Genomic DNA, 23,860 nt, shown 5'->3' on the forward strand with positions numbered 1-23,860 from the left:
AAAGCTTAAAAGCTATTGTTATGTGACATCTCACCATGGTTGCTCTTTGTGAGCAGTTCACGGCTTGTTTGCTTTACTCAGGACCCAGACAAATGATTCAGATCTCTTTCCTTAAAGTGAAAAAGCAGTTGCTGAAGGCAAAGAAAAGACCAGATAGCATTAGGACCAGCATCCCACAATGTCACTCATCTGAGCTGAGCTTGCAAGGCTGAGAGAATGAGCAGGACCTTCTTATCAGTGACTTAAATCCAGAGGAAATATCCTGGGGTCTGGGGAACATGCTCAGAACGCTTTGATGAAATTGCTCACAAGACAGCTAGGTCATGATGATGTTGTGTGAGAGCTGAAACTGTTGGTTTGTAGCTGCTGGCACAAGGCTAGATGTTTTCAAGGGGATCCCTATTAACTTAGTGGATTGGGAGTTTCCAAAATCTTTTCAGTTAGCTGTGGGCTCTCTCAGCCAAGACCAGATTTATGAACGAGTCCCCCTTACTCCTGTCTTGTTTTTGTAGAGTCTTCCAGTCCCTCTGTCACTAGCTTCTTAACATGATTGACTGGAGCTGGTCTGAAAAGAATCTCTTAGGATTAGATCTTGCCTCACAACAGAAGCAGTCAGTGAGAATGATTAATTACAAAAATGTACCAAATGCTCTTATTTATCATCTCCAAATGTCTGTCCACGAGTCCCCAGAGAAATGCTACTCACTGTAGTCTTTCTATGGGGTATCAGTAATCAATTCTTTAGTTAAACTAAGGCATTGTGTATTTATGGATGCATTAGGTAAGCCCTGTTTCCTGCTTAAATTGTGACATAATAGCTAGTTGTAACTCTTAGCTGCCTGTTTCCTATGAATATCCCTGACACAGTGTACATTGTACTTGGAACAGTTATCTAGCTCATTTAATCCAAGATGGCTGTTTCCCTAAGAATGTACAAGAGGCCATGTCTACTTGCCTCTTACCTGCTTTTTAAAAGGTGGTATTTACAGTATGTATAGAATGTATAAACTAGCCCTACAGGGTTCAGACCTCCATTTGTATAGTGTCTCTCATACAGTATGAGTACAGAGCTGTATAATACTACATACAACTAAATACAGAATAGCAGAGCTATATAATAATGCTGAGAGAAAGAAAGTGATCTAGACAAGGGAGAGGAGATGTTTTCAGATGAGAAAATCATTGAGGCAGAGAGATACAGGGAGGCTGTTCCCGATCAGAGGGGAAGGAGAGGAGAGGGAGTGTTCAGAATCAGAAATGAGCCCACAGTTATAGAGGGGGGAAATCTGAGTTGGGAAGAAATTGGAGGAGGTAGGAGTTTAGCTTGAGGAAGGTCCTTTTGCCCAAGAAAAGCATTTGCTTCCCTGTGATACATTCATCTGCATAGCACCACTCATATACTTTGCCTTCCCGGCATTGGCAGAATACAGCTGTGTGCGTATTCTCCTACCACTCATTATCTCCCGGTAGCACGCTGTATGCTGTGACTGCAGCATCTACTGCTGCTTACCTATAGAAAGAGAATCCATAGAATAAACTAACATGCGCACTCTCATTTATTTAAGGGTCAGGAAGGACTTGATGGGGACAGAGGAAAAGCTGGACAGCAAGGTCTACCTGTAAGACTCTATTTTATTTTATTTTATTTTATTTTATTTTTAATCTGATCTTACTCTACTGTGTATGTGACAAATGGAGAAAGAACAGGGGAGCAGCATGGGAAAGGAGGAGTAGAAGAAATGCACGGTGAGCTACAAACTTCAATACGTGCATTTCCACGTGCCAGGGTTCAGTGGGGTTTTTAGGACTAGTTAGATCTATAAAATTTATGGTTCCTGCAGGTGTAATCAAATTATGTCACATGGTATATTTTATTTTTCCTATAAAACAAGTAGGGGCGGAGACAGCAGCAGCTTCCCATATTCAAATCTTGTGACACTAGACCTGTTTTACCAGATGTTTTTAATGATTAAAAGAGGACGGAAAAGCTTGGGAGATTCGTAATGTAATATGATTATATTAATATAGGGACAGTCACCTGTAAGTCACAAGTCTGAATCCAGAACTTGTCAGTAGTGACCCAAAGTGATTCAGATTGGACGGCTGTTTGGTGACCTGTATGAAATGCTTTACATGTATCTGGACTAGATAAGAATGAGTTGGGTCTTTGTCCAGTTCCCACTGGACAAGTGTCCACACTGCATAAATCACAATAGGCCCCCACCACTCATTGGCAGTCTCAGCAGAGGCCATATTGATTGGGTCCCCTCTCGCTCCTACAGAGGCCCATCTAGGTAAGCTGAGGGGCAACGTGAGATACGTTTGTCCCCTGCTGCTGCCCGTTTTGTACCTGCTCCCAGTCCGGCATGTTTAATGAAGACTAAAATCGGTTAAAAAATGAAGGCCTGATTTTTAAAACCCAAAATTCTGGGGGCTGTGTGTAAATACACCTACTTTGTACATGTAGATGCTGTGATTGTGTGCATGCACAAATGATTGGTCAAACCACTGACCAGGTATTTTCATGCTCAAGTACTAGAGTTTTTGCATATAATGGTGGTAATTTGTGGCCTGTAAATTAAACATGCACGTGCACAGTTTTTTTTGCACTCAGCCCTGATGTTCTCAAGTTTTGAAAAATAAGCCCTAAACGTTGGCTTGGCTGTCTCGCTGTTAATCATTCCATAAACAACAGTGGGGAATGTAGTAACAAACGGTGCATCAGAGCCTTCTGGCCAGATCCTTAGCTGATTTAACGCGGCATCGCTTCACTGAAGTCTGTGGAGCTTTTCAATGTACATCTGCCGAGGTTCTGCTCTGTTATGTTTACACAGCTCTTAGATGCATTCATTAGGGTGTTCTTCAAAGGAGGGTTATAAAATAAAACAATCACTTCACTTTCTACCCAGCGTAGAACACTCTGCCCTACACACAGCATTGGATGCTCCCATGTCTCCTCATTTCTAAGTGCAATTTCAAACATGAATATATTACTCAGTTGTACACAAATAATGCAAAAGCGTTTCAGCTCGAGAGAAGTGGCCAGAATGTCTGTGGGGTGAACATAGATGGGGTATTGTCAAGTTTCTTTCATGTCAATGCTGTTTTGCTATCCGCGCCATATTGCTCTTATTGTTACACACTTACATAGTAGTATAAGGCTGTTTAATAGAAATTGGAGATGCTGTGCATACCTTCACAGTACACACATGTAACAGATCCCCAAAGACATTCATACTGTTTGTACTATCTAGGCTTATTCTAGTTCCTGAGCTGCATCTGCTCAAAGCTTCAATGAATACCATTCCTGAAAATCATCTTATCTGGTTTCTCTCCTCTCTCCAATCAGAGCTATAAACTCTGGAGTGCAAAAACATATTAAAACATATTAGACAGTGTCAGTCAAATTTGAAATGACTTCCACTCTTTGTGAGGCTACAGAAAGAGTGTTATAGGTTCTATTTTTTAAGTCCAAATCTCAGTGATCTGTGACATGATTAGATGGGGTTAGGTGATCCATTTATCCTTCATAGCTCTTTGATTCTAACCTCTGAATTGCCCCAAGATAATCAACAGAAGCAGGCAGCTCTGGAGAAGGAGGTATAGAAACAGGAGGATCAGAAACAGCAGACAATTAGAAACTACAATGAGAGAGATCTGCAGACAGGCAATAACCTGCTACATCATCTTTGGAATAAGTCCAGGATGTCTCATGGTTAGAGAATACACATCCTGCTGCTTTGCCATCAGCAAAATCCACTACAAAAATCAGAATAGGAAGAGGGAGGGTGCATATATGTGACGGGAAGGGGAATGTTACAGATTTCTGAAAGGGTGATCGATTTTATCTCTCTTCCTCTCCCCTTCGTAGCTGGCTTTGAGACATCTGAAATCTAGATTCAAAAGAGGGAGGGCTCAGGAGAGAGAAGGAGGCAAATACCATAAGCATCATCATGGTATTTGCTGCAAAAACTACTGGATCTGCTTTAAAAACCAAAGCTGTAACTCTCTTCATTGAGGGGCCTGATCCTTTACCTGCTCTTTATTGTGGATCTCAAAGTCAAACAGTTATCCCAACCCAACCCAAGCAATGAGGAGACAATGCTGCTTCTCCAGAATAAGAGTCTCTGGAGATGGTCTCTTATTCCTCATTCCCCAAGAGGGCTGTGAGAGCAAAGGCTGCTCCCAGTAATTGATTCCGTATGGTCAGTGCTGTAAGGGACGCAGCAAATGCTGCTCTTTATACTTCATGCAAGATGCTGCCAGAAAAGTATTTCAAACAGATTTTCTTTCTCATCTTTTCTAGGGGCATCCTGGACCACCAGGCCAGCCAGGGCCAAAGGGATCCAAAGGTGAAGAGGTAGGTTTCAAGGGGGTGGATTTATGGCACCCAAAGCTTAAAACTGAAGTGAAATCAGAACTGTCATGGTTTTTCCAAGAGTATGTGGCTTGTTCATTGGTCTGTGGCTGAAAATGACCATGGGTAATTCAGTAAGAGGGCTGTAAATATTGATTTGTGAGTCCAAACCCATTAGTTTGTTGGCTTCCTGGGGCTGGAGAAGATCAAGAGAATTACAGTACTAGCACTGGGGATGAATCCCTAGCAGGTCCTTAGTTACATGACTTGGGACCTTGGTGTGGTCCCTCTTTCCCACACCACGTCAGTTTCTACCTCTCTGGACCACAATCGGCATGTCTGCCCCTGGGGGAAATCTGAACTAGGCAAGTGTCTCTCTTTCTAGCTCGGTTTCAACCATAAAACTTTTCTGTCTTAAAACCTTCCAAATCTAGAGTCCATTATCCACACAATTCTCCATTTTTCCTGCTTCTCAAAAGGTCATTCCCTCTAACTGCTCCCCCCGCAACCAAGAGAATCCACCACATGTGGTTCTATCTGAACTGAATTTATACCAATACCTACTTCTACTTTCCTGTCTATCTCTACAGCTTCCCAGTCCGTTAACCACCAGAGACTTGTTTTGCCCAAATTTAAGTGCATGACCTCAATACTCAGCTAATTCACATTCCATCCTGCAAGATATGGGAATTGGCATAATGCCAAATAGACTAATCTACAATAGGTGATTTTAACAGAGAGTTCACCAGCCACTGCATTCAAAGAAAGATACACCCTATCACCCATAGTAGATCTGGAACTGCCCGTGGATCTAATGAGTAACAGTAGCTCTTGTTCTACACAGTTGGCCAGTTTTCAGAGACTTGTCTGCAGATGGAGAAGTGATACGGGAAACACTTGGTTAATTTTTTAAAAATGTGTTAGCACATGACAGAGCTTCAAAGCTTCTGAATCCTAGCAAAGGTGATGAGGCCAAGTGTTCCATTCATATTGCAGGAGTTAATCCTTGTTCCTAGCTAATAATCAGGACCGCATACTTGCTGCTTTGAAACTTCCCCTCCCCTCATTGGCAAATCAGCATTACAGATTTTAGCCATAGGAAGCTTTTACCTCCAACTCTCCAGGACAGGGGGGAAACGATCTAATCTATCAGAGACCAGAATAAGACCTTCCCTATCTGAGTCCCCTGAAGAAGGCTTGGTGGTTGGTTTTCCATGATGCTGCCAAGGAATGATGAATGGGATGACTTTTGAGCATCTTGTTGTAATGCATGCCAGTGCTGTGGCGTTCTCTCTCAAATTCATCTGTTCTATATTAGGAAAATGTAGGGACTTTCCTTCTGGCTATTCATCCTGCCGTCTAAAGCAGATAACCCAGAAACTCTTAGAGAACCACTTGTAATAAAACCAAATAATAATTAATCTCCTTCTGCTGTAGCAACTGACCTCATACATCTCCTTTTTAAACTGCTCTCCATTGCATGGGCCAAAATGGGCTTCCCAGGTGGGACCATACTAGAATTATTTCTTTTTTTGCTTTAAGGGTCAAAAAGGAAAGCAAGGGGCACAGGGTGACGCTGGCAGCAGAGGCTCGCCGGTAGGTGAAAATTCAGCCTTTCCTTTTATGAGTCCCTGGCATCCCAACACTTCAGTCACTAATTCTTTTGTGTTTGTAGGGTCCTGTTGGGTTACCTGGTCCTAGGGGAGTAGTGGGAAGGCAAGGTCAGGAGGGTTCTCCTGGAGTGGACGGAGTTCCTGGGAAGGATGGCACAGCTGGGCTGCAGGTAAGTTTGCTTAAGGTGTCCCAATATAAGAGTTTTCAGACACTACCCCAGAGGAGGGAAGAGCAAAGGATAAAGCAGTAGAAATTGACACACCTACTGCTATAGTCATGCTGTCTTACATACACAGAGTGGGCCATGTACACCACTGCACAGACTTCACACATACAAACTCAGGCAGATGTCTCCATGTGTGTAAGTAAAGTGACTCTCACAGCCAAACAAACAGGCTCTTGTATGCGCAGATCCATGTGCTGCAAAATCTTGTGCATATGCGCATGCTCACACAGCCATTCATAAATGCACGCCATGCCAGCCACGCCCACCCAGTGTAGCTGTAGTCACGCTGCTCTGGCTGCCTTTTCAAAGGGGTGAGCATGCCTAGAAGAATAGGGTGACTTTCTCTGTATTCTCTCTTGGACTTGTTTTATAGGGAGAACAGGGAGATGATGGGGAAGAAGGTACAACAGGGATTTCGGGAAAACGAGGGAACCCCGGCACACCTGGTCTCCCCGGAGCACAGGGGCCACCAGGATTTAAGGTCAGTTTCCACCTCACTGTGGTAGTGGGTTGGTTTTTGTTTGTTTTTTAAAAACAAGTGTGAACTTGGGAAGGTGGCAAGGAAGTTCACACAGCCTGTCCTGGCCCACATTGCTTTTAGGAAGCTCAGACTGTTAGACTCCTAGCAAGCATGACCAGGCACCTCCTTTGGGAAGGTCTTGGATCCTTGGAAGTCTGTACTGTTAGTGTCTTAGCAGGCACTACTGGGATAGAAGCTCACACTGCTAGGTTTTCAGCTAGCACCAACAGGGCTTGAACTGCTGGAACCGGTATGGTTTGGGGCACCGTTCTGAGCCAGAGGAAGCAGTGAAAGGCTTGTTTAGTGACTCCTAGATTTCACACTGGTTCTTGCCCAGTCCCACGTGGATCACAGGATACAAAGCAGACCCAGTAATGATTTAGCCATTTGTAAAAAGGATTCCAGCTGGGTTTAGAGAGGCGGGAAGAATTTGAATCAAATTCTACTCATTTAATGCATTGCCATTAAGTTGTCACTTACTGCCCCCCAGCTGCCCTGGGTAGAAATAACAGGCTGTCACCACTGATTGATACTTGAGCCTTTACCACTGGAGTGTTGCGAGGTCGGGGAGGGGTAAGGAGTTGAGATGCTGGGTCTTGGATGCCCCTTTATCGTCTTTGAGTTGAGAAGTTGGTTCCAGGGCAAATATTAGCTTTGTAACTTTTGGATTAAAGTTATTGAACTGAAACCTCGGAATTCCTTTAGCATTTCAGATGGATTAATCATCTGTCGCCAGCCTTGTTCAAAGAAGACTGAGAAATTGTGTGGGGTAGGGCAAGCAGGCATGCAAGGGTGTAAAGGAGGGGGAGCATGAATCTTACTCCTCAAATGCTACAATGCGTGCCCCTTGTACAGCTGTGTTTTTAACTCCAGGTCTTGGTGAACTACCTCTAGGAACACACTGATGTCTATTACTGGCTTCATGCTATGCATCTTGTAAGAACCCAGTGTGATACATAGATGAAGTCACATCCCCTACCCCAGTGGCCAGTATTTTTCCACCTTGTCATATGCAACAGAAATGGCCAATGTCATGGTATATGTTTTTATATTTAATCCCTGATCCACTGGAATGATTTTAATTCTGTGTTCTTTGTAGGGTGAAGGAGGATTGCCTGGGCAGACTGGCCCAACAGGGAAACGGGGTACACAAGGAGGAATGGGGCTCCCAGGAAGCCCAGGAGAGCCAGGACCCAAAGGACAGCCAGTTAGTTGTGTTAATTTAAATGATTGTATCTTACTGTAGTTCTTCTACCTGCAAGAGGTGGCTCAGAGTCCTAGCAGTGCATAGGAGGGTGGAGTGCTGGGATGCTCTACTGCATGCATTTCTGTAGCACAGATACACAATTTCAGTGCATGCTTCCCAAGGCCGGGCAGTTGTGGAACTCTGTGCACGTCACTCCATGTTCCTCTTTTAAATGGCGGCGTCTGTGAGAGTTTGGAGTTCACAAACATGAGTGGAATGGCATCATGTACTGAGCAGCTGTACTGAACAGGTGCAATTACATGTCAGTACAGACCTGCTTCTTCAGTACTGGTGCTCTTTAATGTTGGACAGGGGCCCACTAGCACGGAGCTGAGACTACCAAGCTCATTCCACTCAATCACACTTTCATTTGCACCCACTCAAATGAATCCTTGTCAATCACAATTTGAATGTTACACACCCTGCAGCCATTACTTTATATTACACTCCTTGGTGTCTGTCCTACTACACAGCATCCCTACTTCTAAGAATTAGCGATGAGTAAGTTGACCGAGGATAAGAAAGGTATAAAAGGAACCTTGCAGCTTGCATTTGGTAGAGCAAGAGATTTAGGAGCAGTACTTAGCAATAAAGATATCTCCTGGTGTGTTATCAATGGTAGCGTAGTGGTAAGTCCAGAGCCAAGAGCATTGTCAGAGGGTATTGTCTTCAAAGCAGCTGGGAGCTGTAATTTCTAATGCAGATAGACAAACATACACTAGCTCTGTTTGAGCTAGTGCTTAAAACTAGCAGCGCTCCTCGTGGCAATTCAGGCTGGCCACCCAAGTATGTACCTATGGGGCTGAGCGGGATTGTACCTGAGCAACTGAAGTCACTGCCCATCCCACTGCAGCTACACTGCTATTTTTAGGCACTAGTTTAACCACAGCTAGTGCATGTATAACACTGGTATTTATGGCTCCCAGCTGCTGTGCTGACATGCCCTATGAGAATCAAGTGGTTGGTGTCCCTGAGAGCCATAAAACTGACCAGCCTCAGCAAAGGAAATGAAATGTAATGGGGTGTGCGCACTAAACCAGGCTGCTGCTGCTGCTTATTGTTTTTATGTATTGCACTTGTAAGATTGCCATGCCTTGCCTAGTGCTGTGTATCAGGCTGAAGGCTGATGCCATATTGGGAGTTTTAATAGCTCATACTGTAAATGCCGTGGGGCAGAAATGATATCCCTTCTGTGCCTTGTACAGTGAAGAGCAAATGGTCAGCACTTCATACATGCATTTGCATCCCTTACTATCCCTAATATTTAGAGATCCCCTAAAAAGAAACCAAATTAAATCTCTTACTGTACGTTCTGTCTGCTCAACATCTGTTTGCCTTTGCATCCAATGGGATCTTCAACTGTTTGAAATGTGTGTGCATGGTGGCCGGTTTGTTCCGCTTCCAAGATAGGCCAAGCATCACAAACAATGAGATCATCAGTGCAGTTAAGCCATGGATAAATACCTAGCCATATGTTAAGATTATATCTGTCTATGCCAGTGTTGGGCCCCATTCTCCTCTGGAATGGGTGAGCTGTCTTCCTTCACTCCAAGGGCAGTGCCACTCCTTAAGAGAGTGTGAGAGACTAGTATGCTGCATACGCCACCATCCTAGAAGAAGAGTCTAAGTGGCCAAGCAGGTCATAGGCTGCTGGCTGAAGACGCAATGTCAATTCGAGTCCCATTTATGTTCTTTTCTGTATATACGAATGGCAGATTCATGTACCCAATATTCATTCCTGGAGGTTGCTACGTAAATATTGATCCAGGCCTCTTGGATAAGATTCCTCTAACTTAGTACACATTGCCTTTTCCTCCAGATCCCTTTTTGCTTTGCATTTATTTGTGCTGCCAGCCACTCCATGGGGAAAGATTCTCCTACTGTGGGAGCAGCAGCAGTATGTTTCCTTTCCAGGAGCCATAAATAGGTAGTTAAGGTTTTTGGTATCCTTGGAAACCTTCTTGTACTCTACAGATTTCAAACAGGCCTTGGCTTGCCAAGCAATTTCTCACTACCATGGCAGGAAAAGCTTCCTACCAGCAAGGTCTATTAGACTCTGGGATCACCTTGTAAGAGAAGTGGTGGAATCCTCATCACCTAAATCATTTACAACTGGGCTGAACAAGACACGTTTCCATCTCTTTCATTACTAGGATTCTAGAGTCACTGTGCTTATATTTTTGTCCTAATCTTTTCCTAACCATCCTGAGTCACTTTGCATGTTGATATTCAGTTAGTCTATAGCTACCAAAGAGCGTGCATCTCAAAATATAGAAATGAGGGTGTTCACATGCTGATTTGTGTTTCGTCCATTTTTATTATTAGTTACATGTATTATGACAGTGTCCATTATGTATTAATCCAAGTTTGGATCACACACCCTAACTGTTCAAAGGTGATTTTTTTTCCCTTGAAAATGTGAGCAATAATCCTTAGAGGCATATTTGAAATGGGCAAGAGTTGAAAAAATATTTGTTTCCTGGTTTTTAAAGTTCTAATCACACACTTTTCGACAGACAAAATGACTGCAGCTTAAAATAGGCCTTCATGAGGAGTCAGCTTGGCTTAGTTTGTATTAAAAAGCAAATCAGTGTTTTCATTTGACAGTTATCAGTGTCTGAAGCTGTGCAAAGGTATGGGCCGTAGAGACCTTTAAGGACAGCTCATAGAGCAGACATTCCAATCCCCTGACCCTGGCCCAAACTCCCAAGCTGTACCCTATTATGTTTTCTACCAACTTGGCAGTGGGGAGGAGAGACTATGCTAATATCCTAATTCAACCAGATGGGAAGATCTCCAATTCTCTTTCCCAGAACAGCTAATTTCCTTTCCAAGTCTTCATAATTCCAGGCTTAGAGAGAGAGAGAAATAGAAACATCCATAAGTATTTTTCAACCTAAGTGTCATGAACCTTTTGGTGATAGGCCATTTAAGATACAATGTATTGCTCTTGGTTGCTCTTTCATTTGTCTTTGCTTGGCTGTTATTTCCAGGGGGACTTTGGCGAGTCAGGATTTCCAGGGATTGCAGGCATGTTTGGGCCAAAGGTAAGACACTTATTTGTATCTCATAGGCTCTATAGTGTCTGTCTAAGGCAGACATTCCATTCCTCACTTTACTGTGCCAGATGGATTACGGGGAACAGCCATGTGCTTCTTGAAGTTCCAAGCTCTTGGGAAATCCACTGGCAGCACAGTTCTTTACAGGTGCCTCTCCAGAAACTACTGTACCCAAATGATGATTCCTAATTACTTTAGTTTACTTCTTTTTAGCTGTTTGAGCCACACTCAACTTCTAAAATCATCCCTAAAACACTGAAGTTACAGTCATCTTGGTGGAGCTCAGTTCCCACCAGGATGGATGGTGGGATGGAACATTTATCCCCTCTAATGGTCTTTAGACTCGTGAATGTCTCTATTGCCCTCGTTTTGTCAGAAGAGACTCCCATCTTCATCATCTATAGTTATCCTATCAAAAGACCCTACTGGGTGACACTGGTATTGTGTGCCCTTATGTAGGTTTTACACCCGTTTTATCTGAACATCTCATGTGACCTTAGATTTAAGTTACCAAAAAAAAAAGGACCATCCTGCTTTCTAGAGAATGGGGCTGGGTGAGGATTTGCAGAACATGGGAGTGGGTCGACAGTTTAAAAAAAAATCAGGACTTACATACAACTGGTCACATTTCTGTCTTTATTCCAGAGCAGTTAGCAAAGAAACAAACCTTGTGTGCATCTGTTGAGGGTCTTTAAATATTTATATCTGATTTTTATCCACAGGGACCACCAGGAAACCTCGGGTTCAAAGGAATTCAGGGCCCACGGGGACCGCCAGGTCTCATGGTGAGTTCTTTAAACTTTATTCTAGTTTTAGAACTTTCTTGTTCACCCCCGTCCCCTTCTTTTTCTCAGGACAGTCTGTGGGCCAAACCCTGAGCTGCACAGAAAGGGGGACTAAAGTGGACTTTAACACAGCACATTTGACATACACGCTAATCAGAACCTGCAGTTCAGCTGGGTCATACAGTAACACAAGCACAAGATACTATGCCATCCTTACTTGGCAACCTTTGTTCTCAACACCACATTCAAACTATCCCAAACATACTGAGTACAATTCTATTGCCTCTTTACTAGCAAACTCCAGTTAAGCAACTAATTGTTGTTGTCCCCTTAAGTCACTAGGATGAATTTTGATGTAAATAGAGGTTTAAATTAGCTGTGTACAGCATGCTATGTTACTGGAAGGCAATTTTTTACAATGCTGCTAGTCTCCAGTAGAGATTCCCCACCATGACGAGACTCAACTGTCCAATAAAACAACTTTCCAAAGATATGGTCTCATTGTCCAGTCAGGTCTTATTTTACATACTCCTTGCAGTGAATTCATTAATAGTGCACTGAAGTAATGGAAGTAGCAACCTGCAGTTCAAAAGCTTTATGGTGGAAGGAGGACAGGAGTTCTGGGCTATGAATGCCCATCCCGTGGATACAATAAGTTAGTTCCCGCTGCTGGGATTGATTTCTGTGGAAAAGGAAACCAGGAAGACACTTTTTTGAAAATGTATGAGATCCCAGAGATGCTCCTTAAACCCATGGGCTCTCAGCACAGCAGACGTTTTAGTGTAGCAATTTGTCCTTTAAAATGTCTCTGATTCAGCTGTTAGGAATGAAAAGACAACTCCAGCATCCTTAAAGGGGACAAGAATGGGGAATCACTATATTTTTGTACTGGTTATGGAGCCCTGTGATATTCAACAGGTCTAGTTTGGTAAGAAATGACCTCCATTCTCTAGACCCCAGTTCATAAATGTCTTTTTCTTGCTTTCTGTTTTAGGGAAAGGAAGGTATCATTGGGCCGCTTGGAATTCTGGGTCACACAGGAAGCTCAGTAAGTGTGTCTATTTTCTCTGCCCTTACTTTTTATAGCTCATAATGATTGCGGGTATTTAGACCAGTACTTGCTGCTTCCTCAGAAGTCTCTGAATTTTACTTCCTAGCTATGTACAAGTACAGCCTAAACCTCATCTGAATTAACAGGACAAAAAAAGTTTTTTTTAATAGAATAAGCCAACAAAAGTGCAGCTGCAGTCACAGGGGTAGTGGGAATTCTTAGTTTATAAATTAGCAACAGCCCTATTTAAGTATGGATTTGGGGTGGGACAGATTAGATTAAGGGTGATATAGTTTTATTTAAAAGCTGTGGAGCCCGATTTGGAAAAGAACTCCTCTCACATTTAGGTACCTCAGCAAGAAGTGAGATTTTCAAAAGAGTTTAGCACCAAATGTGCTGAGCTCCTCTGAAAATTTGGCCAAGTATCACAATGGAAAATGTTAGTTTCTGAGCACTTCTGAAGACCTGGCCCAGGACTCCTCTTTCCACCCCAACTCCTAAAATCCAAAAGGGCGCACTCACTGAAAACTTCCTAAAAAGAGAGAATAAAATCTTTCAAAGTCAAATAAAATGGCATCATAAAATAAGGGGGAAGCAGCGAAACGCACACAGGAACGGATGTTGATAAGGATTAGTCCATTAGTTTTAAAAATGAGGAGGGATGAGCTGAATTAGATGTCCTAGGGAAGGAAATATGTAAAACCCTAATCAGCAGGTGGGGTTCAGAACAAGTACACATCTTGCAACTCTGACACCAAACAGCATATATGCACCAGAGGTGCTGTATCAGTTACCAAGAGGCTGCTCCCTTGCCATGCATATGTTTAGCCATACTTCAGCCTGGAAGTTTATAAACATTCCTTTTTGTTCACTCCACTTGTAACCTGTGAAACTTTCAATAACACTAGCCCCTTTTTCCCCAAAGAAGGAAAGACAAGTAAGACAACCAGCCATGTTTTGTTTAGAGATACAGTTGGGCCACATGCAGAGGGTTTTTTTCCAAAACATGTCAAACCATCAACATGATGATTAGAAGCCTGCCTGATTCTAATCATGTTCTATGTCGTTCTTTAAATAGGGTCCCAAAGGAGACAAAGGCAGCCGTGGTGAAACGGTAAGTGCTCCTTCAGGTACTGCAGCTGCATAGGAGGCTGTTCTCAGATTGGGTAGACAGAGGATACCAGACAGGTGGAATAGGAGGGACCAAACTAAATCACCCTTTCATCTTTCCAAGATAGATACAGTGAGTTTCATGCAGTTTTTACTCTGTGCGCATTTTTCAGAGGAGATTTTTATAAAAAGATGTCCCTTTCTGCTCTGCGTAGATATTAAAGATCCCAAGGCACTTTTCAAATAACTGGGGCTTCTGCCTCTATATCCTTTACCATAATTTCCCTTCCCACCATTGCTGTCCAATATGCTGGGCCCAGGTTTCCTGCTGCCCTCCAATGGGGCTGCATTTTGATATAGCTTCTAAACCATACTGGGAACTCTTGGGATGAAAGACACTACATTAGAACATGCAATTTGACAAACTCCTCCTGATTTTCTTCTGCAGGGTTTGCAAGGTCCAAGGGTGAGTATTTCAGACTGTTTTCTGGCAGTCATTATCCTTGCTTGAATAAACTGATGTGCAGCAAAACCAGGTACTGCAAAGTTAGGAGGGAGTGAGAGGAACTATGGACAGTATGGAAAGTTTTAAAAATGGGGGGATGGCATGGGATCAGAGAGGTGCAGCCATGTGCCACTAAGGATGAAAAAAGCATGAGAGCTACATTAGGAGACAATATAGCATAGTGAAAAGTTGCACTGTGGGTAGATGTGGCCACTGCCTGTCCCCACAAAGTGTTGAGCTGGAGGACAATAAAATATGTTGAAGAGCTGGAAGATTTTTGGGAGAGGACAGATATGGGAGGGGGCTCATCTTTTTCTGGGATACAAAGATGAATAATTTCACTGCTGGCATTTTACTTACTGATGCTTTTCTCTTTAGGGTCCCCCAGGTCCACGAGGACTCCCCGGGCCTCCGGTATGTACAGCGGGAAAGAGTTCAGAGGATGATGAGCTCTATTATTGAAGGTGGCTAGGCCCTATCCAAAGAGACAGTTCACTCCTTTGGAAATTATACTTTGACTTCTCCTATAAAATAAGGATAATAAATAACTTCACAGGGAGTTTACATGTCTGAATGAACTAATGTCTGTAAAGCACTTAGAGCTGAAGCTCTAAAGTGCAATATAGGAAATAACATTGCTGCTACTCTCCCCTCTGTAGTGAGGACCCCACAGGAAAGAGGGATAATCTCAAAAGGGGATCAGAAATTCTTAACAATATTATGCATTGATCATAAAAATCAGTCACAGTTAAGTTTTTTCTTTTGGTTTCTAGGGGTCAACAAGAATTCCAGCTTCATTTGTAAGTTGCTGAGTTTTATTCTATACAATAGATTTGATAGTGAGTGAAGTTATGACACGCACATGTGAACATATGCAGAGCTCAGAAACTTGCAAGTGCCCTGATGTCCCCTAGCACATCCCCACTACGTGGACTGAGCAGAAGATATCATTCTAGCAGGATATTGCTTGTATCTGGCACTTAGATATAGAGAAACATGTACTGCCTGTGCCAAGGGCACTGATCTCCTAAAATGCCATCATCGTATTTTCCTCCACCAGCAACAGGATGGCTTTGGTGCATTCCAGACAATGATGGACATGAACACTGCACTCAAGTCTACAGAGGTACCAGCATGCTTTTCAACCTACCAAGCTTTGATACAGATGTAGAGTGTTGCACTGTGTAAATTCTAAGGAGGGGAAACAGCCTTTCATGCCACCTTGCCTGCTCTTTTTATGTAAAGCAAGTCCATCTTCTCAATTGCCTTCCATAATCCTATCCCTCTACCAGTATATAACACACAGCCTGAATGCATGGTTCTTACTCAGTTGGCTTCAGTAGGAATTTTGCCTGTATAAAGACTGCAGGATTAGACTTTGCTTTGTTAATTTTGTGCAAACCTTAACCTTTCCTTTCTCGCACCTCTTTTCAATGAGATGTTCAGTCTCTCTTGATAATTTAAAGGACTCTCAATCTGAGATGCGTTCAGAATGTTTCTATTCAGGAAGAGGTGTGCTCTAGATTACAAATGCATTGCTTCTTTTCTAAAGAACCCACTGTTTACACTGAGAACAAACGAATATGTTTAAGGCCCCCATCAGTTCCAAGACCTAGAATGCTTCTGTTCTGCTGTTGGAAAAAGGTGGGGAGGCATCATCCGCATCGTAAAGTAAGCTTGCAAAAGTTTAGCCAATGCACATTATTGCCAGGACTGGACTGGGATGGGCTTCCATCAGAGAATGCTTGTGCTCTCTGAATAGAATCCTAGGGTGTTTCTGCCCTCTTAATATTTTGCTTCTCTTTTGAGGAACAGTGATGAATAGCTGGGACCATCTAGTATCAGTCATGCTTCCTTCTGTATAGTGTGCATGTGGGAAAGTTCCCAATTCAAAACAGCTAGCTATGACTGTTTGGACTGAGTGGCATTGGTCACTTCCATTACTGACTGTGCCTTTTGCCTGTGGTGTTTTTCCCAAGAATACAAAGGGATCAGTTACCATTGTTATGGGTTCTGATGCCATGTCTAGCCAAGGCAGCATTTGTTTGTGGGGGATTCTCAAACTGCAGCAGTTCTGTCAAGCTCAACAGTCAGTGCCTGACTGCCATCTTCTCTCTTCCACAGCAGAGCTATCAACATTCAGACCTTTTGATGCTAGACCAGGAAGGAGAGATCTTTAAGACTCTACACTACCTCAGCAACCTCATCCAGAGCATCAAAAGACCCCTGGGAACCAAGGAGAACCCTGCACGCATCTGTCGAGACCTCATGAACTGTGAACAGAAGATGGGTGATGGTAAGCAGCACAATCACGTCCTGGGAATTCTCCCAGCTGCAAGAGGGATACATGTATAGGGCCAGTTAAAGCAGGGGATTAGCGTATTTACAGTATGCAGAGAAATTATAAAATCACTTCATCTCCTGACACCTTTCTGGATCTCATGCACGGGAAATGCTGACTGGTTCACTCCCCCACTCTTCCTCATCCCAGATTGCTCCCTTTCTTCAGGTATTTACTGGATTGACCCAAATCTCGGCTGTTCTTCAGACACCATTCAAGTCACCTGTAACTTCACCAAAGGTGGACAGACATGTCTCAGCCCTATCACTGCCTCTAAGGTACACACAGTTCTACCACTGTCTCTCAGCAGGCTTCTCCTCCCACTAGAAAGCAAATGCTATGGTGTTAAAGTGGGATTTGGGAAGTGCATAACACTGTATGTTGATTTGTGCCTAAGGGGGTAGAATTTACTACTGCTGTATCAATTTCCTCACATTATTGGGTATGTATTAGTTCCTATATTGCTGTTTTTAAAAGTTTTGCAAAGAAAATTTGCTGCTTATTCTTCCCCCATTACATTCTAACACTGTTCTTTGTCTGTATTATGGCTGAAACCATGACAACCCTGATTAGACTGCCCCACCTCCTCTCTAGCTAGTGTACAGTCCATAGTGATCAAGGAATGAATGCTAAGGTTCTACCAACACATGGGTAATTTACCAGTATCATTAGTAGAAGTAGGTGAATATTCCAAACATGCTTCCAAAAATATTTTGTTGAACTTTTAAATTAAGTCCCTTCATTCATATCTCTTTGTATTCACTTTCCATAAATGGTTGTGAAAAACACTTCAGCTCATGTGCACAAGCACTTTAGAGTGTAATCCTAAGTCTTAATTGACTTCAATGGGAGCAGGATTTCACCACAGAATTTTAAATTCCCCCATGCATGTCTCTACAAAGAGGTGCTTGCAAATGCACTCTCATCCAACTCGGGACCAGAAACAGTATTGTATGACTATAAGGTGGATAGAAAGCTGGTTATATTGTCGAGCTCAATAGCTCCATGTCTAGTTGGCAGCTGGTATCAAGCAGAGTGCCCCAAGGGTCGGTCCTGGGGCCAGTTTTGTTCAATATCTTCATTAATAATCTGGAGGATGGCATGGACTGCACCCTCAGCAAGTTTTCAGATGACACTAAACTGGGAGGAGTGGTAGATATGCTGGAGTAGGGACAGGATACAGAGGGACCTAGACAAATTAGAGGACTGGGTCAAAAGAAACCTGGTGAGGTTCAATAAGGACAAGTGCAGAGTCCTGCACTTAGGACGGAAAAATCCCATCCACTGCTACAGACTACGGACTGAATGGCTAGGCAGCAGTTCTGCAGAAAAGGACCTAGGGGTTACAGTGGACAAGAAGTTGGATATGAGTCAGTGTGCCCTTGTTGCCAAGAAGGCTAATGGCATTTTGGACTGTATAAGTAGGGGCATTGCCAGCAGATCGTGGGACGTGATTGTTCCCCTTTATTTGACATTGGTGAGGCCTCATCTGGAGTAGTGTGTTCAGTTTTGGGCCCCACACTACAAGAAGGATGTAGAAACATTGGAGAGAGGCCAGCAGAGGGTAACAAATTATTAGGGAGCTGGAGCACATGACTTATGAGGAGAGGCTGAGGGAACTGAGATTGTTTAGTCTGCAGAATAGAAGAATGAGGGGGGATTTGATAGCTGCTTTCAACTACCTGAAAGGGGGGGTGCCAAAGAGGATGGAGCTAGACTGTTCTCAGTGGTACCAGATGACAGAACAAGGAGTAATGGTCTCAAATTGCAGTGGGGGAGGTTTAGGTCTGGTATTAGGAAAAACTTTCACTAGGAGGGTGGTGAAGCGCTGGAATAGGTTACCTAGGGAGGTGGTGGACTCTCCTTTCTTAGAGGTTAAGGCCTGGCTTGGCTTGACAAAGCCCTGGCTGGGATGATTTAGTGGGAATTGTTCACTATCTTTGAGCAGGGGGTTGGACTAGATGACCTCTTGAGGTCCCTTCCCATCCTGATATTCTATGTTCCAAGAAAGAATTCAGCCAAAACAAGCCACCTACATACTATGAAACATCAAACCAATCAGAAACAGAATAGTGATGCTTGCTGCATCAGCATCAATGGTGGATGGAGCCTGCAAGGAGTTAATGTTCAGAACTCACTGTTGGCTTCAAGAAATCCTGACATAAAATCGAGAGCCCACTTGCCACCTGAAAAAAAAACCCACCCCCACAACTGCCATTAATTGGTCCCTTAACAGAGAAGCCATTGAGACCAAATTTCCCTCCAGTCCTTAGATGGGCTGCTACTAGTTCAAAGGTGTATTGGCTGGGTAGTGTGGTAAAAGTTTGTCCTGTCACGGCCCTTACTGCATGACTCGCTAAAGGATTTGTCTTCAGGATTATTTACAGAGCCCTGAACTCTCACAATGTTGCAACTGAGCAGAAGATTCAATAGCAGGAGGAATGGAATTCTGCTTGGTCAAAGCACAGCCTGCTTCTTGCCTTCTAGGCTTCCTTACTGAGGGCCTAGGCGGGTTTGAAAACATTTTTCAAACCCTTTGTTGTTTAAAGCTGTGCCAGACTAGTCTAACAGAACTGTGCAGTTATGATAGATAGGCCTCATCTCACCCTGCTTCTTTGCAGAAGCAAGTTTTGAACCAGTGACTCATTACTTTTCTTACTAGATTAACAGGTTCCTCAGTATATTACAAAGTTAGCAATCTCTGTGTCCCCTGCACAGGGAAGCAAAATCAAACACAAGAAAACTCTCCAGGCTGGTTCGGCATCCAGCCAGGATCACATTGGGCATATAGATTGAATACAAAAAGCGCTCCCAGTTAAAACTTTAATTCCAGAACCCTGTGATGTTCACATCTGGAGTCAAGTACCAGCCCCCAGACCTACACAGTAACAAAAATCTTGTCTGTAGCACATTACAAGGACTTCAGTGTGATTTTGAACTGATTCACCCCACAACAGCTGTTTAAATTGCCCATTTAGCAAAGTGAAAAAGTTGGACACAGGCATGGGCAGCAGGTATCATAAGCCAGGAGAGGCTAAGCCTCCCCAAACCCAGGCTGTGGCCCACCCATGCTCCTCCCCGAAGCTGGTGGGGTTTCAGCTCCAACTGGTGGCCTGGGGCTCAGGCCCACCAGCAGGAGATGGGGGAGTGCTTGGGACTCCTCTGTTGGGCACAGGGGCCACTCCCGATGGGCTAGCCTCCCCCAAGGAGTGGAGGGGTACACCTTATGCCCATGGGGACAGCTGTATTGTACATTAATACACTAAATATTTTGCTGCTGCTTGCACTAACTGCACCACTCTAAGCCTACTGGGTGTACCTCACTCACTGTCTTTGGGATGGGATGTCTTAGTTTTCACATTATCTCTGTCACCTTAACAGCTGGAATTCAACATTGGTAGAGTCCAGATGAATTTCCTTCACCTGCTGAGCTCGGAGGCGGTTCAGCACATCACCATCCACTGCTTGAACATGTCAGTGTGGAGGGAAGGGTCAGCTGAGAAGCCTTCAGAAAAAGCTGTGCGTTTTAAGGCCTGGAATGGACAGATATTTGAGGCAGAAGGGCCGTTCAAGCCCAAGGTGGCAACAGATGATTGCAAGGTACAGAGCCCCTACAATGTGGCCAACAAAGCAGCTAACTCCCCCCACCCCCACCCACCCCCAAAAAACTGACCTCAGCGATGGTGGGAGAACTGGAGATGCAGCATACCCAGTTAAGGGGGCTTCACGGGGACATAAACCAGAAGCCATTAAATTTAGCCAAAGTCTAAATACCTTTAGAGCATGCTACAAGATCCACCTATTTACTCAGGGTGGTGAAGCACTCACAAAGAGAAAGGAATAGTGCTAGAAGAGTATTAGCCTCTATGAGCAATCTGCATACAGCTCTAGTTAACGTGGGCAGCGCTTATGTTCTGCAGTAATAGGTACTGTACAAACACAGCTGAGTACCTTTTTTATTTAGAAGAGTTTTCTGCTTGGAGGCAGTGTGATCTACCATATAGAGTCAAGAGATCTGTCTCCTATTCCCAACCCTTGCCCAGGGTCACACTGAGTCAGTGGCAGTCATTCAAGTCCACACTTTGAAGAGTAACCTCTAATTTCAGGTGCCTAGCTTAGAGGTTTCATTTTCAGGGATGCTAAGCACTCCCAGCTTCTACACATTAGATCACATTGCCACCAGTTCATAGCTATGGCAACTTACCTGTCTCAGTAGATAGGGCTTTTCAGCCATATCGTGATGGAAATTATTCTCCCCCAGAGGGAGCTACCCACTCAGCTAATTGACCCCTTCCCATTTTCTCTCCCTCTTGGTTTAGATTCAGGATGGACACTGGCATAAGACTGTCCTTACGTTTTGGACACAGGACCCTAACCAGCTGCCAATTGTCAACATCTACAACCTTCCACCATCCGAGCCAGGGAAACAATATCACCTCGAGGTCGGACCCGTGTGCTTCCTTTGAACTGTGACCTCTACAGTGCTCCAAGGTTTTGACCCCTTTTGGGTGGGCCTACATGTTTAAGTAGGATCCCCTGTCCCTCTTCAGCACAGATGGCTGGGCCTTATCATTTGGGTCAACTGTTGCTCTGGCCATAGAGCTCAAAGTCTTAAAGAACCTCGATCTCCTGAACTCAGCAGATTCTCCAGCATTGTCTTGAAAGAAATTTTAAAAAGCAGAACAGTGGGGGGATGCTGGCATCAGCCAAGACATGAAGGGGGATCAGGAACTTGAAGGCCAGATGTCACAAGCAATTCCACATACAAAGCTTTTTCCACACAGAAAGAAAGAAAGAGAGCAAGATCAAGAAGAAACCTCCAGTGCATATCTTTGTCCTACCCAGTTCCTGAGTTACCAAATGTTCTTTCCATAAAATTAGAGCCTCTCTTTAAGAGCTCATCATCTTCTGGACAGCTCACTGCTGAATAAGAGAGACAGATGATGAAGTTCTCATAAGTGGATTTGCAAGTTGAATCTGGCTGCTCTGTGTACAGGAAGCATTTGATGTGCAATATTTAGAAGAGAAACAAATATATAGATATATATTTTATTTAAGCAAAAACATTAATTTCCTCCTTCTGTGAGTGAGTCTAAAACATCCCTTCTCCTGTGTGATGATAGGGTAGGGAAAAGAGTCCCAAAGCTGAAAGGGGAAAATAGAAGTGGGGGATGGGAGGGGGAAGAGATTGGTGCTAAAATAGAGAGAGGATGGGCTCGTCTGGTTTGTTTCTACCTCTCACTGTGAAATCTCTGGTGCTCTTAAAAAAAGGTGTTATTTTATATATGATTTTAAACTATTTAAGGTTCTGAAGGTGCTACAATGTTTTGCCACAGACCCAAAAAAGCCAACGGCCATGAGGACCTCTCTCCAGAAAGTAGAGGGAGAGCAGTTTGTGATCTTTAAAATATTTCATTTTCTTCTGATTTAGCTAAAGACACTTTAACTTAAAGGCAAATCATTTTTTTAAAATCTAGGTTTGTAAAGATAATTGCCTTGGGTGTCAGTAAATAGACAACACAAAATGTCTAAAATAAGTGTGCCCTTGGGTTTTTTTAATGGCATTTCACTGTTATTTTGGGGAGGGGGGGTACAACTTGCCCACAGAAGCTGTAAGAATTCAATTGCAGGGGAGCCTTGAAGAGAGCTAGTTTGGGTTGTTTTTGTTATATAAATAGTTTTTCTGTGTTGACCATGTGTATAGTTTCCTTACCAGCTCTTCTGTATGCAGTGATTCCCTACACTGGGATCCAACAGCTGATCTCTTATTTAAAACACAGTCCTTTGTCAGGACCTGTCTGTCAAAGCTGATATTAGGGTACCTTGTTGCTTCAGAACCCAACCACGCCTGGAGGGGTTTTTGTTTTGTAGAAATCTAGTCTGTGTGTAAATTTGGAGTTTAAAAAAAAGAGGATAATTATGGTAATCTTTTTATTCTACATAAGGAATAATATTAATGTAATCTTGAGCTGTACTGTATCAAATGCTTCCATGCCTGTTTTGGAGTTTTTCATGTCTCGTATGGACTACGGATTATTTTGTTTGGAGAAAAACAAACAGTCTCATTTTGTGTACTCTCTTTTGCAATTCTCTTCAGTTTGTTTTTCCCATGAGCTAAAAGTTAACAAGATTTTTCAAATACCTCAACTCCCTTTCTGATTCTGGTGCTTCTCCTCAAAATACCTCAAGCTGCCAGCCCAGCGCTCAGCCATTGAGTGCCTCTCATCCCCGATCATTCTTCAGCTCTTAAGTGCCCTTATGTTGAAGTTACCATAATCTCATCTCTTGCTTGCTTCTTTCCTTGCACCCCCACACACATTCTCTATCCCATTTCTCCCCCTCTCATTTTCTTGTTGATGGTTTTTATGTTTCATGTGGTTGGAATTGCCATTTGTTCGCCTTAAACTTTTTTTTTTTGGAACTTTAAATAAATATTTAAAACTGAAGCAATGAAATAGGACTTTCATGGTTTTTTGCTTCTTCACAGGAAATTAAGATGGGTGAGAGGAGCAGAAATATCCTCAGGTTCAAAGTTCTAACACAGGTGGAGCTTAAATCTAAAACTTGCCCCCCACAATCCTGCAACCAGCACCATGAGGATAGAGCACATCACCTGCATAGAAAGCCTCACTGGCTTCGGCAGGGTTCTGCCTATATTACACTCGTTGCAGGATGAAGTCCATCACTGCAAAGAGACCAATTGATAGACCCTTTCTCTGAGAAAAGAAAAATCCTCATAGAAGATTCACCAGCTCAGGCACTAAATCCTCCTTTTAGCCATAATAGAGAAAACAAAATATTGATCCATCAAAATCACTTGCCCCAGTCAAGATGAGTTGTTCAAGAGTATGTACAACAAAGCTCCTCACCAAACTGATTTCTCCTCTGCTTTCCCTTCAGGTTACTCTCTCCACTTATTCCGCACAGCTGTTTAAAGTTCCAAAACTGGGTTAATTTTTGATTGGACATGAGCAGGACAAAATTTGTACATTAGAGCTAAGTTTTAGTCCAGGTACCTATTGCACCTGCTGGTTTTGCCATGGCGC

General features: G+C 43.3%; 1 protein-coding gene across 1 annotated transcript in view; it reads left to right on the forward strand.

The window, feature by feature from the left end:
* Nucleotides 1-21,904, forward strand: part of COL27A1 (collagen type XXVII alpha 1 chain) — a 214,215-nt gene extending 192,311 nt beyond the window's left edge. Inside the window, exons 44-61 of the mRNA XM_075060695.1 lie at nt 1,566-1,619; nt 4,307-4,360; nt 5,900-5,953; nt 6,033-6,140; nt 6,571-6,678; nt 7,817-7,924; nt 10,957-11,010; nt 11,745-11,807; nt 12,802-12,855; nt 13,937-13,972; nt 14,417-14,434; nt 14,852-14,887; nt 15,247-15,273; nt 15,534-15,599; nt 16,601-16,769; nt 16,983-17,092; nt 20,196-20,414; nt 21,134-21,904. Coding sequence (XP_074916796.1) covers nt 1,566-1,619; nt 4,307-4,360; nt 5,900-5,953; nt 6,033-6,140; nt 6,571-6,678; nt 7,817-7,924; nt 10,957-11,010; nt 11,745-11,807; nt 12,802-12,855; nt 13,937-13,972; nt 14,417-14,434; nt 14,852-14,887; nt 15,247-15,273; nt 15,534-15,599; nt 16,601-16,769; nt 16,983-17,092; nt 20,196-20,414; nt 21,134-21,280 — 1,485 coding nt within the window. The 3' untranslated portion in view covers nt 21,281-21,904. The remainder of the gene's footprint in view (nt 1-1,565; nt 1,620-4,306; nt 4,361-5,899; nt 5,954-6,032; nt 6,141-6,570; nt 6,679-7,816; nt 7,925-10,956; nt 11,011-11,744; nt 11,808-12,801; nt 12,856-13,936; nt 13,973-14,416; nt 14,435-14,851; nt 14,888-15,246; nt 15,274-15,533; nt 15,600-16,600; nt 16,770-16,982; nt 17,093-20,195; nt 20,415-21,133) is intronic.
* The last annotated feature ends 1,956 nt before the right edge of the window (nt 21,905-23,860 follow it).

This window comes from Chelonoidis abingdonii, chromosome 24 (assembly GCF_003597395.2).
Source record: "Chelonoidis abingdonii isolate Lonesome George chromosome 24, CheloAbing_2.0, whole genome shotgun sequence".
NCBI classification, from domain to species: Eukaryota; Metazoa; Chordata; order Testudines; family Testudinidae; genus Chelonoidis; species Chelonoidis abingdonii.